General features: G+C 34.8%; 1 protein-coding gene across 21 annotated transcripts in view; it reads right to left on the reverse strand.

Annotated features, from left to right (window-relative positions):
- Positions 1-4,985: 4,985 nt before the first annotated feature.
- Positions 4,986-20,205, reverse strand: part of MBNL1 (muscleblind like splicing regulator 1) — a 133,860-nt gene continuing 118,640 nt past the window's right edge. For 10 of the 21 annotated variants that reach the window (XM_072407967.1, XM_072407965.1, XM_072407977.1 and 7 more), the window contains 4 exons: positions 19,165-19,200; positions 16,582-16,676; positions 13,913-13,987; positions 4,986-12,482 (listed from right to left, as the gene is read on the reverse strand). In XM_072407967.1, coding sequence (XP_072264068.1) covers positions 13,931-13,987; positions 16,582-16,676; positions 19,165-19,200 — 188 coding nt within the window. In that variant the 3' untranslated portion in view covers positions 4,986-12,482; positions 13,913-13,930. The remainder of the gene's footprint in view (positions 12,483-13,912; positions 13,988-16,581; positions 16,677-19,164; positions 19,201-20,205) is intronic. The other 11 variants (XM_072407983.1, XM_072407974.1, XM_072407976.1 and 8 more) reach the window with 3 other exon arrangements.

The raw sequence follows: 20,205 nt of genomic DNA on the forward strand, positions 1-20,205 counted from the left end.
TCCTCTTTGAATGATGTCCCGCACTTCCAGGGAATCTATGAAGGCAATACCAGGTCTCAAAGGGAGAGATATTGCCAGTAAATCCCATGCTGCAGAATTCCGGCACTGAAGACGCCTGAGTCCAATATGGGCGCCGCACACTATGCAGCCAAGATAAACAGCCTGGGGTCCGTTCTGAGCAGCCACACTGCTTGATCCGTCCCCGCAATGGCCCCAATCTCTTTTGAGGTTGATGGGCAACAGATCGGGTCGATTGCCGGTGGATTGTAAGCCGAATGCAGGAAGGCGTAATAAAATTTGGCCGCTTTTCAGGCTTCTCCCCAGGAAGTTCCTCAATTCAGCTTTTTACCTGTGATTTTACTATACCTGGGAAGAAGGAGCAATATATCTTTTAAAGTTTGTATGTTTTTTAATATATTTTTTTTAGACACTAAAAGATATCACTCTGCCAATACTTTTGACTTCTCACTTGGCTAACATGGCCCACTTTTTTTTTTCTTTCTCTTGTTGATTAACTAAAAGGTAGCTTGTATTAAATATATGAAGTCTGCCATTTATGATTTTTTTTTTTTTGCTTTCATGCTATTCATATATCAATATCTTTATTACATTTTTTATTTTCAAACAAAAAACAATACATATGCTTTCTTTATATAGCTAAAAACCAATTAATTCTACTCAACATTTGACAGAATATTGACTTCATATAGCTAACTTCATAGTATCTGATAGATATGTAATTACATTAATTTTCTTTTAAATTACACTATCCATTTTTAATTCATTATTAAACTCAAAGAAAAAAAAAAGACAGAGGAAAGTGAATCTATTGAGTGGGGGAACCTTTCCCAAATAAAGTGACTAATCTGTGTTATATCTAATTCTACAATTTTAATTACAAACAATACATTACAAAAACAAGTGAATATCTGTAACTATAATTACAATCTTGTCTACTGTGAGAATAAGTTTCTAATAAAATAAGGTGATAAGGTGAAGAAAAAAAAGAGTGACAGATGAGGGAGAAAACTCCCATAGTGGAAATTTATTGCATGGTAAATTCAGGTTCCTGGAAAAAAAATAAGAAATGAGGGAACCTTTGGGATGTCTTCCAATTCTTACAGTCTACCAGTTCTTATAGCTTTTATGCTATTTAGGTTCCTTCAATGTATTCTGAACTACCAAACAAAGCCAGTATATCATTTGTTTTTAGAATTCACATTTTTTCATATTTGTAATACACTCAAACCCTTATTTTGAGATTCAATTGTTCACCATTAAAATAAGGCCACTCAAACAGAGTATATGCCACAGATTAGAGTACCCACTCATTAAGGTGTGATAATTAATCATTTTTATCTACACTTCTTGCTCATAAATACCGAAGTTTATGCAGCTTTAGAAGTTGAACCTTATTAAATATTGACTTGTGCAATTTTCAGACGTGCTTCTAAATAATTAGCAGAGCTGCTGGGAAGTTCTAGAGTCAATTTCATCTTTCCAGGAATAGATATTCTCTGAGGGTATTATTAATCATGATGGTTTTATCACAAATTAAAGATCTTAAAAATGAAGCCTCTGAAAACAATGTGAGGCCCCTGGGATAAAAAAATAGGAATCAGAATCAATGTGCTGCTGGAATATAATAATCCCAAATGAATTATCATTACAATGACCAGGCATACACTGAGCTTTAGCTTATATATGGGAATCAGCCACCTAATATCTATCATTTTTGGAAATGAAAAGATCACATCCTTGGACAGAGAGGACACGTGGTACGTGAAATATTACACATCAAAATTAGGGGATGAACAAACTGTGCTGAATAATGGACATGGTTTAAAGGAACATTGTTAAATAGTGTCTAAGTGTTAGGAGGTACCTATTTGTCTGGTGATCCCATGCTGTGTCCTACCAGTCTACTGGAGAAGGAGCAGCATCTTTTATTCCTGGATACAGGTGGGTCATTTCCTAGCTGTGTTGCATCCTCAGGACCCCCATGATACCACAAGTACACATCTCTACACAGGACCCATTTGCCCCTGCATGCAGCAGCAGCAAATTTTGGAGGAGATCAAGTAATTAGATTGCACAGTCCTCTGCAGCAGTTATTTAACAGTTTTGCAGCATCCCTGGCATCCCCCTAAATGTATGCAATCACACTGAGATTGGTCTTTCAGCATTGCTAGTATAAAATTTAGGTTGTGTTTTGCCTTACTGATGTCAGCATGGACAAGTGCACCTGGAGGGAATACTTGTTTAAATGTGCTATGGTCCAATTAGCAGATTAGTTCCTGGCCTCTGCCATATTCAATCATTCTCTGCTGGTCATAGAAAGCATCCCAGGCCCTAATGATGGGTTACCTATAAGCCTGATTTTTTAAAGCTCTCCAAAGCTGGAGAGGATACACTCTCATCAGTAAAGCTGTGTGATCCAGCAAACCTGTAATGGATCTGGTCCAGGATTCAAAACATTTGCTAGCAAACAGCAAATGACTTTAAAGAAATACATTCCAGGTTTGCTGAATCACCAGGCTTGGCTGCCTGATTCCCATGTATGACCACTGGCTTTGTTTCTTGGACTTGGTCTCTGCCTGACCCTCCTGTGCTGAGTAATAGCTGTAAAACTTGTAGTCAATCACACTGGGTTGTCTGATTTCCTATTTTGTGTCTGTCCTGTATTCCCTTGGTGTTTCACCAGTCTCCTTAGCCGCACCTTTGTGCACCTATGTCTGGGAATGTAACTAGAAATATACCCGGTGAAAGAAGACTGGTAATCTGACAGGGCCTAAGACTACATGTAGACAGTTTACAAGCGTCTCACTTACATAAACATCAAGCTTTAAAAAAATAAAAATAGAATATATTTAGAGAACTAACACTTTAAGTATAACTTTTTTGGCTGCAAATCGCACAATGGACAATTATAAACACTTGGGTCAAGACATAATATACAACATAATGTACAAAGTGCAGGGATCAGGTCTATGTAACATACTACACAGCAATCTTGCTCTATTCTGAATTGTGCAGGACTGTCAAGAAGATCAGTTTGTTCAAAGATTCTTCACAGTAACAAGTGTTCCTTCCTTTGGCTTCAGGACACAGCCAGGATCCCAGGATGCTGGGATTGTGCTCTAAACCAGGTTTATTGAAAAGGTCTTGACATTTCTCCCACTTTCATACAGAGGGATAACCATGCCAGGAATGCTCATTGAATTATTTCCTTGTGAAAGGCAATCGGTAGTACTCTGATTTCTAAATTTCAAAAGAAGATCTTCTGTTTGACAGGGCTAATAGTATGAAACTGGGATGCCAATGTGTTTCCTGCTTTCTAGGTTTAAGACTAAATTTTATTTACACTGATGTAATTTGTAATGACAGCTGATTTATTTAAACACAATGTTGTCAATTAAGTTTAATATTTATCTGCTTTTTATTTTATTTGTCAAGGCCTTCATGTATCCATACACATCTAATGCATGTCATACAATAAATAAGGTTTTTATCAAGTTGCTATAACAACCAGGCATTTACAGGGTACCATTAAAATCAAATATCACATTATTCTCAGGGAAGATTATAGAGTATATTTTGAATCTGCTTTGATAAGTATAGGTACTACGTTTGTCTGTGTCTTCTGGGGGAATGTCTCGGGAAATGTCTTCTTGGGAAAAAAGTATTTTTAGTTGGTCATATAGCCTATTGAAAAAAACAAATAAATAAGTGAACTTTTACAAAAAAGTATATATATATATGTGTTGATATGGCAAACCTTTAATGGATTTCTTAAAAAAAATTAGTTGCTATTAGACAGCAAATGTTTTCAGTCTTAGACCAGATATACTGCAAGTTTACTTTATCTCCCAGGTTCTCCCATGGTAGTCTAGCTTTAATAAATCAGGCCCATTGTGTTGTGGAATATTGAATGAAATGCTGTTTGGTTAAATAAAAAGAACTGCATTCCGATTCTTATGAATTCTGGTAGAAAGAGTATGAATTGGGATTATTCTTTTGCTTCAGGGCCTGGACATGATCAACTACCATATTAAAGTCTTCTAAGTGGGAGTGTGAGGCCATCTGTCTAAAACCTGATGTTTAACCATAAGTCAATCTTTCAATGTGAAAAGGCTCCAAAGCATACTAGCAGATACAAAGAGTGGCTCAAAAAGAAAATATGGTTATAGACCTGCCCAGTTGCATGCATTAATTTGAACCCTATTAAAATGTTGTAGAGGGAATTTGTATCTTGCGATGTATGTAGGTATAGCTGTTTTGAGTTAGGTCTTCTTAAAACTACTCAGTGGGCTATTTGACAACTGTTAAAAAATAAAAGTATGCTCCCTCCAAAGCTAACCAGCCTGGCTTCCCTATAGGCTGATATACCAATTAAAAGGTGAGAAACTAGTGTGTAGTCCTCCTAATAGACTTGTAAATACAAGCCCACATGCTCTTTGCCATAATGGGATAGGCTTTGAAAAGGGTTCCCTGAAAAATAGAGTTCTTTCTCGAAATGCATTGGTGCTTAAGGCTGGTAAGGACTGGGCTCTGCAGCACCCCTGGTTACAAGGAAGGGTCGTGAAGGTGGCACATTAACCCTTCTCTTTCATGTAGCCCGGGGTGGATTCTTTTGTACATTTTCTTTTGTTAGGCTGTATACACTTGTGCAATAATTGTCGTTGTAAAGGATCTTTAACGATCCTTTCCAACAACGAACTACTGCAGGATCCATGAACGAGTGCTGTACGTACAGTATCGTTCTGCTCTATAGAGAGGGAAGCGGAAGAACGATGGAGCGGCACACCACTGCCCGCTCTTCCCCTTCACTTCCATTAAGATTGTTCGTCCTCCATCGTCGGTGGATCCGCCAGGATAGTCGTTTGGACGATGGACAACGGGCACTGTACACGCGCCAGATTTCAGTCCGATATCGGCCTGAGCTATATAAGAAGAATTGTAATATTAAACACACAGAAAACCAATTCCATAAAGATATCTTTTATTAGGGCAATTTAACTTTATTTTCATACAACATTGTCAACTATTAGCATTAAGAATAAAATAAGCATAAAACAAACTGCAGCCAAAGACAGAGTACATAGGTTTAAGCAACTACAAGCAAAAAAAAAGTCTGTGATTACACAATTGCAAAATTAAGCACATCTGTCCTTCTAGCAGATGAAAAGTTCAACATCTCAATTTAAGTGCAAATTAGATTTTTGCCAGTGTGACTTGTAAGTAACAAATGGTCCAATGATAATAATAATATTACTATTAACAATAACAATAAAATAACAATAATAATCTTCAGCTTTGGTTTACAACATTATACTGTTTGGCGAGTGCAATTTATTAAGTTCTTTGTATACAAATCATCTGCTAAAAGAACAAATTACAGAAAAAAAGCTACTACAGCAAATGTGCTCTGTTCGTTTTGCCTGTTTAAGATTTAAAGTATACCTGTTATACATACGATAAGAGAAAATTATTTTGTGGAGAAAGGTAGCATATATGGATATGCGGCCTACAGAAGTGGTGCAATGTGATCTATGTATGATATCACCCACTCATGGAATATATTAAGTATTTGGGGTCATAGCCAAACGCTTATACTTCTGGATTTCCAGTCCTTTCAATCTAAAACCAGTAATCCAAAAACGCCATGTACAAGAAGGAAGGTCTTTGTTTTCCAGAGAGGGCATAATCTTAACAAATTTTGTTGTACTATTTTTTTATATAAATATAACTAAATTAGAATTTTAAATCTCACATGTACAACATATAGGGAGTAGAGTTCCAATGCCTGAGTACAATTTATGATAGATCTTTGATTCTTAGCTGAATATCAAAGACTGCTGGAGCTAGACCACATGGCCAGAATATTATAAAAAAATAATAAATGAAATGATTGAATGATGGTAGTAACATTTATTAATACCAAATCGAACTCAGAGAAGGCCATTTAAAAGTCATATCAAGGCTAAATATGACATCAGCCCACAAAATAATTGTCTCTACAGAATATATACAACAGGTACACGTTAATGTTTGAGAAATTCAGTATTTTTTTGTCTTGTGAACAATAAACTACAATCTGTAAAGAACTGAAATTGAATAGTATATACCCTCTATATATATTTTTTTGTGATTATTTTAAACATGCATTTGTTTGAGAAATGTATGGATTACTTGATCCGTGATTCTACCTTTTTTATGGCTGAAATAACTGTACGGCTTGTGTGATACTGTACAGGCAGAAGTGGACCGATAGGTCTGTGTCATATGATCTCAGAAAATGGTGTATCTGCCCAGCTAAAAAATCCTGGCAAACTACAAGCCTATCACATAAAGCAAAGCAACCTTTTTAAGTCTTGGCTACATGAGCATTTTTCAGTTTTGCCACTGTGTGATCTAGAAACGATGGCCTCCCAACTATTCTAAATGTAGTGCAGTGGAAGTATATGGATTAGGCTACACAAGAGCAGTAACCTGTGAATATTTTATATAATTTTGCAGCTGATACACAATTTTGAATGATGATGTCTACATAAACAGTCAAGATAGGCATGTTAAATGGCAAAATGCCAGTATCCTTTTTAAAGAATTACTACTCCAAGCTATACATTATGTAGATAATGAGGTGGTTACTAACAGGTAGTTTTTTTTTTTTTTTGGTTTTATTGTTTTTGTTTTTTTTACATGACCTCAGCAAATCAGTGTTTACTCACAACACATGTTTAATAGGTCACTGAAAAAAGGAGCTTTTAGTTCATCATTGCCTAATATGCTAAATAAGTCTCCTTAGTCATATCTTTATAATGCACAACTATATGTGATCAATTATAGTTTTAGCTTGTTTGTCGCTTATAGCATAGTTTTCAATTCTGCTAAATCTTCTAGGTGACTTTGTGCAATCTACAGTAGCGCAACCTAAATAATGCTCATTTGTAGCCAAGCCATCAAGGATATGGAGTGCTAAATCTGTGACACTTTGCAAGCAATTTTGTTTAGCCTGTCATTTTATGAGCCTTAGCAAAACTCCTTGTAATTATAGACATATTTATTCAAAATAAGATCTTACTATAATACAGGTTTCTTTCTTTATTTTTGACTATATACAGAAGTGCAAAAAGTCAACTTCCCTATCCTTTCTGACATGCTATATTGCAGCATAATCAACCTTCAAGAGTTTGCACACTCTTTCAAATTACGTAAACTTTGAATATTTGGATTATCAACAAAAAGTGTCCCTTGATTTATTGATTATGCAGCTTATTTATAACAAGACCTGATAATCAGGGTTTTTTTTCAAAAATATTAAAACAATATTTTAACATCTGAAATGGATACAATACAAAATAAATTTTTGCTCTAATATCTAGGAACTATTTTCTTATAATAACTAATTACAAACAAAATAACTCATCAAAATATTACTTAATTGTCTGCCAGGATTGTTGCCGCAGCAACAACTCAACTCTTCACGTTTTCAATGATTACATAATATAAGATATCCATACAAAAGGTCTTTGTTCTCTTAGTGAAAACTAACAATGACTGATATTCTTACATTGTAATATTAAGTCTGTAAAATATAAATCATTTAGTTAACAATAATACAAATACTTATATGACAATACATGTAAATTCAGAACTGAGTAATGGTATGAAGAAAATAAAACAATTTTTTTTATTCTTTTTTTTTCTTTTTTTTGTATTTTGAAAAAGTCATCAGTAAAATCTATTTTAACAGAAAAAAACTCATACTAAAAAAAACAAACAAAAAAAAAACAGTATTTAACTTGCAATAAAAATGAAAACATTCTAATAAATGTATGAAATTAAAAATTACATTTCAACAAGAGAAAAAGTACTATTCGTGATGTAAGTAATTATCATAAAATGTAAAGTCACTTTATACTTTCTTAACACTACTGAAATTACATTGGTTTGGGTTTCAACCCGTAATGTAATCTAAGGCCTTAATAGATGCACAGTACAATCATTAAAAACAACTTAAATCCCATACCAAAACTAGTTTTTAAGGACATCAAATCTCCAATAGACCAAAGAACTGATCAGTTTCCTTTTATACAATCTACAACTAAATCTGTGACTCTGAATATTTATGCAGCTGTTTCACATTGTGCTGATTTCCCAGCTGTAGAGTGCCCAACAGATAAAGGATATCTACTGAGTGAATTTGGTGCGCAAATAATGCATTATAATGCAAGGAAATGAATTTGGTAAATTTGATGCGAAATTAATATAATACTGTATAAAAATATGTTTACTCGTACATAAGCTTTGTTGAGCTTGTAACACATTCACTTTTTACTGACAGTAACTGCCATTTACTACTTTACAGACAGCTATGGGCTGAATGGTAGGGGTACAGATTGCACTGATGGTCAATTTGTCATTTAAAGAGTGTGATGGATGGATTATTAAATAAAATTTGTGCTGTGATAATATGTAGGCTGTTGCTGATATATCTTCACAAAATGTTGGATGCCGGGCTTAGTTCTGACCCAATGGCTTTAAAACTTTTGGGATATTTAAAGTCCTGACATCATGTGCTGCAGATGTGTTCTGAATTAGTGATTTGACATATCAAAGCCAGAGACAGTCAAGCAACTAGGTAGTCAGCAATGGCAATGTATGTGTATCAGTCAATATCTTGAAAATTTATACAGACCTTACAAATAAAACCCTGAGACTGGATTCACATATTTGTGGTCCCTTTATGTGTTTATTATTAACCTGCCACAGTCAATGGACGGGAAAACACCCCCTTTTTAATGCACCGCAATGCTAGGCATGTCCATGTGTTGTCTGCTAATATAATAGTGTGTTGGGGTGACATTAAAATTATATAAGGTGCCATGCATTACTGTGTGTTACAGTATTATGGTATAAACATGTGCTACCTTATATGTGAAGGACCATTATGTTTGCAGTTTGATAGGCTAGGGTAATAATTGTGTGTTTGAACCTTGCATAAGTGTGCATGCTCTGATCATAAAAACATCTGTGTTTATGCATTCATTTATTACAAAGCTTTCACTGAACAGTTGTATTAAAATTATGTCCATTTTCTATTTCTTGTCTATAATTACCATAGCCACACTGTGTTTGACTTGATAATTGACTGAAATGATAAATAAAATATTTATGAAGGGGAACACTACATATAGCAGGAGTACATTGCCCTGCTGACAGCACACACCTGAGACCACGAGTTAGAACATGAGCACAGAATAGCACTGTAATACAGCAACACGTGTGCTTTTCTAAATTACCAAATTGCACATATCTGAATGGGTCCTTAAAGAAAGTTACAACAGAGCCCTCCTGACCTTTCCATAAGTGCAGCCTGTAACCCCATGATAAGCAAATGCTTTTTGTGTTAATTTGTTAGCAAAAATATTTATCTGAAAAAAAAACAAATGTATTTAAAGCAGAACTAAACCTTATTAACAAATTGTGAGCAGGCAGCTCTTTATTGTGGGAGGAACAAACCTGTCTTTTTGCAATTTTTTTGTTGAATGTGCATGTGATGTATGTATGGCTCAGGAATGAACACATGAATGCCAATAAAGATGGTCAAAGACCTGAACCCAGAAAAAGTCTTGGCAAAGTAGTTGGCACCAGTGAAGTGAGGGGAAGTAAGTTTAGTTCTACTTTAACTAGCCTTTTTTGGGGGGGAGGAAATGCATTAAAGTTTAAGTAAGCTTTTTTTCAGTGGGTGGAATCTTTAATGAGAGTTTATTGAACCTTGTTGCAGACTGCTATTAAAAAAAATATGTTTTCATTGAGATTAAATGACAGATCCACCAAGAACTGATATTTTAGAACATTTTAGGTGCGTAATGGTAGATTAAATCAGCTGTCAGCATATTATACCTCTCAAAGTATTGAATGCTCTCTGATGATGGTGATATTTTCCCCCAGTTAAGAATTAACTGAAGAAATTGCATGGAAAGCACAACACCATTGCTTGTTTTTTTTAAGTCATATCAGTTGGCTATAATTAAAAATTTTGGTACCAACAGCATAGGTTTTTAACTCGCCAACAACTATGTGAAATACCAGTTTTGGATGAAGCTGACCTTTAAATTTTTTTGAAATGAATATAATGACTTATATTGTTATGACATCACAGACATAGCCAATCCTTTTAGGCACACAACTAATACATAACACAAATAAAACAGATTTGAAGTCAATATATTGTATACTTATTTACATTTAAAAAATAGCATTATCTATTTTAGATACTTTTAGATACAATTAAATTTAGTGCATGCTGTATGTACTGTACATACCACGTGTAAGAATAAAGTATTCTCATATGAATACCTAATATTGTATATTTTAAAATGTATGGTGCATATCAACAACCCAGCTCTTTGTGACCATAGGGTAAGAGGTGAGAAGAGCAGCTTCCAAAAATAAAGTGACTGCTTTTTAACTTGGCATTTACTAATAGCATAGCAAAATTGTCTAGCATAGATTTTTTTTATATGCACAATTCTATATGGCGCTGTTTTAAATGAAACTTTTTATCTCAACTTTACAGAATAATACCAGCTCACAAATTTTGTATTAACCGATTTTAAGGCCACGGTGAACATATTCTTTAGTTGGATTCAGAATTGCACAGAGCTAGTCAGATTCTCTCTCTCGTATTTTCAATGAGGCATGGAAGTATAAACTTTTATAGCTTGGGTTAGGCAGTACGATTCAATATTATCAGGTATAACATTGAAATATAATCTTTACTTTGTAGGTATGTTCATGTATTTCATTAGTATTATTGAAAGACATAATATTGTCCACTCATCAGTAATTTCTGTTAAGTGATAAGATTTCTTCAATTGATGCTAAAAGCCTTTATTTCACATTAGCAGTCATTATTTGATCATTAATTCTGAACACTACCTGATCATCAAAAGTAATGTTTGCAACCCATGCAAACATTGCATAGCGTACAACCAATATAAGGCAATTAAAAGTGCAAATTCTGAGGATTATGCATAGAAATGTGACAGAGTAAAACATTCATAAACAGAATTTTGTGTGAGGTTATCACTCAAAATATGTGAAGAAACCACTGGTCGTCTATTACATGCCTAAGCAAAAATTTAGATAGATGATAGATAATATTTTATATTATATATGACTATTTCTCAGTCATATAACAATACTTAGTTTTAAGAATCCTAATTATACAATAAATAGTCGGACATTGGGGAAGCACCGTACACACATTAGATTTTCACACAAGACTGTTTGTCTCAGGTGACAATTATCTGACAAAGCTTTAGTTCTTAATTTCTATTCTGTCCTAGAATAACAACAATTTGAGTAAAACGTACTAATATTGCTCACATTATTATGTGTCCTGCCTTTTTTTTTTTCTCTTATTATGCCTTAATATATTTCTGACTACCGCAGTAAGAAAATCAACTTTATCCTGTATACAATTCATGTCATCTGTCACACTGTGACATTGTCTGATTAGTCTGGAATACAGCCCACATAAAAGGATGGCATTTCTAGTGATGTCATGCCTACATCTTAGGTTCAGATAAACTCATTTCTGTAAGGAATTTAGTTTTAAACTCCAACAATGCCTTAGACTTATGCATTCAACTACATGTGGAAGTTTAAAAAATAACACTGTTGAAATAATACTCTATAATCATGTACAGTCAATGGCACTTTACGAGAACAATTAGTAATACCGTACTCAAAGCCTGATGTGCTTTAAAAACATATTCAGCTGTGGCTTACTTGGCACATTCATGTGTCTCAGACCTCTTACTACCTCTTACAATCTATAACAAGAAAAATAGTATCCTTATAAAACTACTCTGCATGCATACTCTCAGCTACAATGGCAATCTTAAATACAAGGTGCACCTTTTGCTATTTGTAAACCTTGAAAAAAAAATAAAATTAAAAGCATAATCTTGGTCATAAGAAGTACCAACACATTGGAGATGTTACAACATACGCTGAATTTTCAATGCATGAAACAATACATACTCTAAGACCCTATTTAAGACAAAGATCTATGTGCAAAGTGCAGTGGACATTGGAACCAATCACTAGCCATCCTACGTTAGTCTTTTGATAGACTGTTATCGGTAACTGCACATAACTATTCTTTGCACTTTTATATAAGGATTACAGGATATATGATAGATACTAGGTACTAAGAAATGCATGTATGCAACCTGCATTGAGAAAAGACAGGATATGATGTATACTTAGAAATGTCATTTTCTCATTAATAATGAAAGAAAATGTACAAATTGTATATTGCAATGGGATTCTGTGTTGATCTTGACATTGTTCAGCATGCAAGATGTATCACTGTTGGGATCTTCGTGTTTCTTGTTTATGTTGTATGCACATTATGGCTAATGGCCTTGGCCTGTATTTTTCTTCAAGTTCACTGTCATTTTGATCTATGGAGAAAATAAAGAAAGATCATCTCTCATCATGAAACCAGACATTATTTTGTACATTGGAAAACCTACTCCTATAACTCACTCTAATCTCAATATATTACTGGGAAAAGAGTGTCATTAGACTATGAACATTCAAACTGGGTTCACATCTTTCCAATTTTTGCTTGACATCTTTTTTTTTATTTTATTTTTTTATTTAAACCAATGGCAACACATCAAATTGTATGTCAACACACAATAACCCAAACTGGTGTAAAAATGTTCAAGGGCAAACATACATATGTAAGAATAGACTATAAACCGAGCTAAAACAATCCTTAAAACCTGTAGGCACTGTGGAACTTTATATTCTCAAAAATCACAGCAGAAACTCTATAGTCATCCAAGTTGTTCTCGGGCAGATAAGCTTTCTCTGTTTCTTTTCTATAATAGACTTGGCACGCCTTTACTCTTAAATCTCTAATTTACCCATAGAGCAGGGGAGGGAGCATAGTGAGCTAAACAGCTAAACAAACTTAACGACTTGAGTGCTTCTGGTGAAAACTTTGAAAACAAATTGTTCCATGGTGCCTGCTACTACAGAGATCAGTGAGGGGTTAAAGCTCATTTACTGTTTTTTTAAGAATGCATTGCATTTGAATGTCCTTAGTATTATTTATTTAGTATTTATTTACATTCTGTCTGATTCCCCATTTGAAATCTGAAGCGCTGTTGGTGACTGGTTGCTGGGTGGGGTACAGCAGAACTGAACAAATATAAATGAGAGACTTTGCTTATTTAAGCAGCTATTTGAAAATCTGTGCAAGGCTTGATCAGGTTCAACATTTATTGAGAATATCCGTGTGCAGAATACACAACAAAGATATGCACTGTTTCAAAAATGATCAACAACCTATTAAATATTTTCCTCGAACTAATTCCATATTTTATAATATGGAAAATGATAAACAACCTATTAAATATTTTCCTCAAACTCATTTCATATTATATATTAAATCGCTCATTGGTAAAGCACCAGTATGTCTTTGTTGGATATGTATTCCACATGTGTGTATTATTAATAAATATTGCTGTACCTGATCAGCTTAGAACTAATTAATTGCAACATCTTCTTATTCCACTATAGTGCAGATAGGCATAGCCTGCATGAGGGTAACAATGCTGCTCTGAGCTCTAAGCATTACAGCAGCCTTGTTTCTTACATACAGGAACTGCACAAGGTTAACTTTGGAGGCAGAATCTACAGGTATTCAAGAGAGTTTGCAGAGGATAAAAGGACATCAATAAGTGCAGATGTACATACAAAAATGTAGAACTTTTTGTTTTTTAAGGGCCAAAAGTGTAATTGAACTGATAATGTGAAATGACAGAATATTAAAACAATACAAATAATACAAGAGATAAATTCATATAATAAATCCACTTACTGCATCATGATACAATCTCTAGATCTGTGTAACATACTTGTGACTACTCAGATGATCTGCAGATATTATGGGTATCTGTAGATAAAACATGTTCAAGGTGAATTGAAAACATTTGCAGCCAACACTCAGCCATTTAGAGAAAACACATCAAAAGCATTTGATCTCCTAATGTAAAGCATTAAGAATTACTATAAGTTGTAATGGTGAAACTAAATGCTGAGATAGCAATTGATGTTAAAAATTGCTCAACAACTCTAAATAAGTGTCTTCATTGGCTATACAGGATACCAAGGGAGCAACATTTTATGCAACACATATATAGTAGTGATTAAAAAGAAATTATTTTTGTTGGCATACACTGAAGTTATTATTGAATTCCATTTAGGACTATACTATTGGGGAACTAAAAAATTGCAATTGCAGCTAAAGTAATTTGTGAGAAAGGTAATTTTAAATGTTATGTGAATGATTTAGTAGTCTCAGATGTTGCAGTTTTTTACTGTTCTGACAAGGCAATTTTGTACACTACATTAAGAACAGCGAAATGTTGGATATGTTTATGCTTTCCTGAGTATTGATTTTGTTATGGTGTATTAATATATTTGTCTGGCATGATAATTCATAGAACAAATGTTTTAACTTTGAAAAGTATTATGGAAGGTTACCTGCTTACATCAGCCTGCCTGCCCAAGACTTTTTGAGCCTGATTTAATAAAGCTCTCCAAAGACTGGAGAGAATACATTTTCAGCAGTGAACCTGGGTGATCCAGCAAACCTATAATTAGGTAATTTGCTATTTTTTGCCAAATGTTTTCAATCCTGGACCAGCTCCATTCCACATTTTTTAATTCAGCCACATCTTGTCTTGGAGAGCTTTAATACATCAGGCCATTTATGTATATAATCGGAATTATTCGCTAACTGTGTCCCTGCTGATGGGGGCTTTCTTTTTATTTGCCCTGACAACTATTTCACTAGGAATGAATGTTTTGTTAAACTAGAATTTTGATCTTTCACCAAAACAGAAATCTTCCAATTGGATACTTCCCTTTCTTTGACTTCCTGTTGTGTTAAAGGAAGTAATAGGGAATCTTCCCAATTGGACAGAGATTGCATGCAAAAATTACATTCAGTTTGGTGTCCACTAAGTCAAAAATTAAAGGAGGTCTTCACATGTATAGCTGTTATACTGCTGTAAAGTTATGGGAGAAACAACCAGGGAAGCCAACCAACATCTAGAAAATGGGTGTTGTTTCCATGTTGGTTGAGCATGCATTGAGACACAATGTTCATGTAGTGGCGCTCAACAGCTTGTTCTCATATTAATTACTTTAACCTTCACAAAAGATGGATGATATAATGGAATGTGAAATGGCTTACAAGAAACTTAGGGAACAGAGGCTTACTGTGATGTTCTTCTATTCTCCTCATTTGTAGCATGTAATTATTATATTGTTATGAATAAGGCAGCATGAACAGAAATACTTTTTTTCATTTTCATTTACCTTTTTCAATCACCCTTGGTAATTAGTACTGTAAATAGGAAGAAGTAAACAAATGGTCTGACAGCCTGTTATATACCTAAAGTATATCCTAACTCTGAAAGTATTTTTAAAGTAAAATGTATTTGTATATTCTATTCAGAAGCATAATAACTAATCATCATCACTTGGTCCCTGTAATTTTACTGCAAGTTAGGAAGTAGGAATTTAGAAGACATTGGACTTTACAAAGACAAAGTAAAAGTATATATCTAATCATGCTTTAAAGGAGAACATATAAATACATTTTATATGAAAAAGACATCATGAGTTCAGGTACACTTTGTTTAAAGTGCACAGTCCTGATTGGATTGCAGTCGCATACTAAAGCTATAAAATTGAAATATTCTGTCATTTTGTATCTAACTAACTAGCAAATAAACACTTAAAGCTGATTGACATCAAGACTGAGATGCATCAGATGTAACTTTGTTTGCAAGGTAGCTACAACATTAGTGCCTTACATAAACCATCTATAGCTGGACTAAAAAAACAAAGCCTTAGGATCACATTACATGTTACAATTTGACTGCACAATATTGTACAATCAACTTTGAATTTACTAAAACAATGTATATTGATTACCTACCTAATTTGTCAAATTATGCTGTGTGGCATCAAGGCCATCAGTACACACACCTAGTATTTGATATATTCTACAGTAAGAAAGTCTTGTTTACACTTAATCAAATGAATAAAAGGAAGACATGCAATTTTCACTGTATGTCAGGATCTTTAACCATAATTCTACAAAAATGTACAAGTGAGCCTGTAATATAAGCAGTACCGCTTTCACAGTTTAGCAATTTTGAGATAAATGAGAGCAGTTTAGAAAATTACACCACAGAGAATGGAGAATGAGCTTCTGTTTTACTGGTTTCAGTTTTCGTACACTTACATGTCAAGATTATGCACCATGTTTAAAGTAAAATAGACTAACTTTCTGATCTGTGTGGTAAATAATATGTACCTCTTTATGAAACAAGAAGTTACACTGCCAGGTTAACCAAAAAAGAATAAAATGATCACTTAGTATGCCAACAAAGATGTAAAGTAAACTCAGAATGTGTTGTTATTAAGCACTGATTTAGAGTTGTTCTTAAGAATGGAAGCTGTAAATTAGCAAACCTGGTTGGCTGTGGCTGTTGCAGCGAAGGGGACACTTGTGGCAGATGTTGCGGCTGCAGACACAGTAGCCGGCGCTGCACCGTGCATCATGGGAACTTTCGGTGGAAATCATATAAGCAAACATACAGAAGAATGTAGCAGAGTGGGAACCATAGCGACAGGTGGCAGATCAATTGGGCATGGAATTTATTGCAGCGAGAAGCCACGTGGGGTAACATCATCACCAGCGAGTGTCATGCAATCAGAATGCAAAAGCAGGACAGCATTCCGGGGGAAAGAGGAAGAGGGTGGGATGGAAGAGACAAAAAAGGGAAAATGTTTGTTACCATCAAAACACGGTATTCATTACACACAGTGCTTAACTTAAAAGTACTCATCACCTGCACACAGTGGAGGAAGCCATAATGGACTAATTTAACCTCCTGGGCGTTCTAAAAGTCTAAAAGCAGTACATTGTTTTTCATGAAAATTTATTTTACAGTAAAATATAATAGTATGAGTATAATAAAGTTTGAAACACAACACAACCATGTCAAAATAATAAGTTAAATAAATTTAAAAAATAAATAAATTTTTTTTTTTTTAAAAACAAATAATTTTTAAAAATAAAAAAAAAATTATATTATACTCATACTAATATATTTTACTGTGAAATAAATTTTCATGAAAGACAAGTACTGCTATATATATAAATAGATATAAAAAGCCACTGTATTGCATTCAATACAGTTATTTTGTATTGAATGTAATACAAAATATTTTGAAATTCCCACCTCTCCCCGCACGCAACAACGTCACTGGGCACTCCCGGGTAACTTCATCAGATGCCGGCCGAAGGATGCGAGAGGACGGGGATCACGAAGAAGGACGCCGGTGGATCAGGTAAGGCACTATTTATCATTGTTTTAGCTACCCCGAGTGTGACTCGGGGTTACCGCTTTCAGCATCTTTTCTTTACCGCTGGGGAGGTTATTATGTACCAAATGTGGTCTGAAAAAGTTCCTTTCTTCAGACCCATCGGTGCTTTACTGGTAATCCCCACAGTACAAACCTGAAGACAACCCCAGAACCAGATTTCATTATGAACCACAAGCAAATCTGTTGGGCCATCATGAAATAATATAGATCTTCTTGACAGCATTGCCCTGTGGAGCCATATATTTTCTATGTTCTATATAGAATTCTATATTCTATAATTGAAATTATGTGTTTATTTTGGATAATTTACTTTAAAAAAAATTAGGTAAGTATAAGGAAAATTGGGATATACGATCATAGCTATATTGTGGAAGGCAGTGCAAGACTTATTTGTGCCCAACTGTGGTCACTGGGAGTAGAAAATGCCCCAGTCTCAGTCAGTCTCAGCCAGTAGAAATAAAAATGTTCCAGGACTGTGGTCTGAGGTAATAAAAACTTTCCACTTTCCTTTGGTGGTCGTTAGTGTCAGTGGAAGGAATAGGGCCCATTTGTTGGTGTCAGCGGAACGAATAATACCCCATCAGTTGTGTCAGTGGGAGGCACTGTGCCCATTGATGGTGTTAGTTGAAAGAATTATGCCATATCTTTGATGTCAGTGAGAGGAATTATGCCACATGGTTTTTATCAGTAGAAAGAATGGTGTTCTCATCCTGTAGTAGGAAGAGTGCTAGAAGGGCCTGATAAAGAAAGGGGCCTCTCTCTCCACAGGGTCACAGTTTTGAGACTACTGCTATAGCATTACACTGTTTGCAGGATCCTTTTCTGAGCTAGGTTAGTTACAAATTACATCCTATGTTTTGGAGAACTTGAGGTTATTGGTGTGTATAAGTACATTGTGGTGCTTGTTATAACCAAGCTATAGTAATCTAACCTGCTTTTCCTAATGCAAATGCTTCCTTTAGTGTTATTATAGAAATCGCTTTGAGGTATTCAGGAACAGGGACTTGAGACACAAGCCTCTCCTTACCTTAGGGTCTAATATCAAAAAAAAGCTTTGAACTTTCCCCTGATTGCAGTGATTGCTTCAACAACTAATTATCTGCTTTACAGGTGTCCCTGGCCCTATGACTACTTTTACTTTTAGCTCCTTAATCAGTATAAGATGTTTTCAAAATTGCAGCACTGCATTTTCAGGAACTAGTATACTGTTTGCACCATGACCCAACAGCTGCTAACTTTGCCCTGAATCACATCAAAATATACATTATTAAATCAAGTTTCCAGCAAATATTTATTGCTGCAACCAAAAGCCAACTCCACTGTGCTTGGGGATGAAAGTAAGGGAGGCATGTAAAATTATATTATACTTTCATTTAATTCACATTACGAAAAACACATAAAATGGATTCATAATTTCATAAAACAATTTTTATTACATTGCATAATAGGAAATACATTCAAAATCCATAACAGTCAGTTATTTAGCCATGTTCTAAACAGCATATTTCAAAGCATGACCTAGTAAATGATAAATAAATGTCACAAAAGTATCTCTATTAGAATTATTGAGACAGTAATCCGTTGACATAATAACAGGAATGGATTTTGAGTGCAAGAAAAAGTTAACCAGGAATGATAAATTCAAGAAACGAAGCTGGCACCTACCAACACTTGTAGCGGGTGTCATGCACAATATTGAGCCTGCCCATCATGCATTGCAACAGGAAGGTGGATTGTAAAGGGAAAAGAATTAAAAAAAAACCATCACACATGTTATTAGAGAAAAAAATCAAACAAGAAAGAATTTTGTTATTATGGCAACAGTGGCATAAAACTGTGAGCATACAGAAATTACAAAGGAGCAAAGTGAGTGATCTGTGAAACAGGGTAGAGTGAAGTACCCATCACCATAACAGTTAGTGCTGCAATTAGGACAATGTATTCCTGAAGGAAATGTCATAATGGCAAAGCTTGCTAACTATGTTCCTACCTAAATGCATAGTGGCTTATGTTATGGAGAGGCAAATCTTGATAGGTTAAAATATAAAATGTGCTAACTCAACTGCGACAACTAAAATTTGATATAATCAGTGAACGGTTACCACACAGGTATCTCCTTGACTAACCTTCACACCAGGATACAATAACAAACCTTAGCAAAATTAAACCAAATTGTCTATATGCAGCCATAACACTTGGTACACCTGTCAATATGAGAGTTAAGCTGACTGTCATTACTGCCATTTCCTTTTGTGGATATGCCTGTCTCTTACAGTCTGATGTTAAGATAGCATACACACGTTCAATTTATGTAGCTGGAAACAATGTTTTGTGATCATTTCCAGTGAAAAAAGAGTGACAGATGAATGAACGAGTCCTGTACAGACACGCTGTTCTATGGAGAGGGAAGTGGGAGAACAAGCAAGAGGCACCCGCTGTGCTCTTCTCTTTTGACTTGTACAGCAGTCTGTCACCATCTGTCAGCATGGATCCATAAACAACACTGGATCACCTCTGTACACATGTCAGATTCTTGCCCAAGACAAGCCTAACTGTTCGTATTGGGCAAGAAGCATCTGACATGTGTACATAGCCTAACAGTTTAATGCTTTCTGAGTAGTTGGCGTGGAATAGGTATATAGATAAGAATTCCTGACACACATGCATAGCATGCCTGTTCTGGGTCTCTGACTCAAAAATACTGAA

Source organism: Pyxicephalus adspersus, chromosome 4 (genome assembly GCF_032062135.1).
Source record: "Pyxicephalus adspersus chromosome 4, UCB_Pads_2.0, whole genome shotgun sequence".
In the NCBI taxonomy this organism is placed as follows: Eukaryota; Metazoa; Chordata; class Amphibia; order Anura; family Pyxicephalidae; genus Pyxicephalus; species Pyxicephalus adspersus.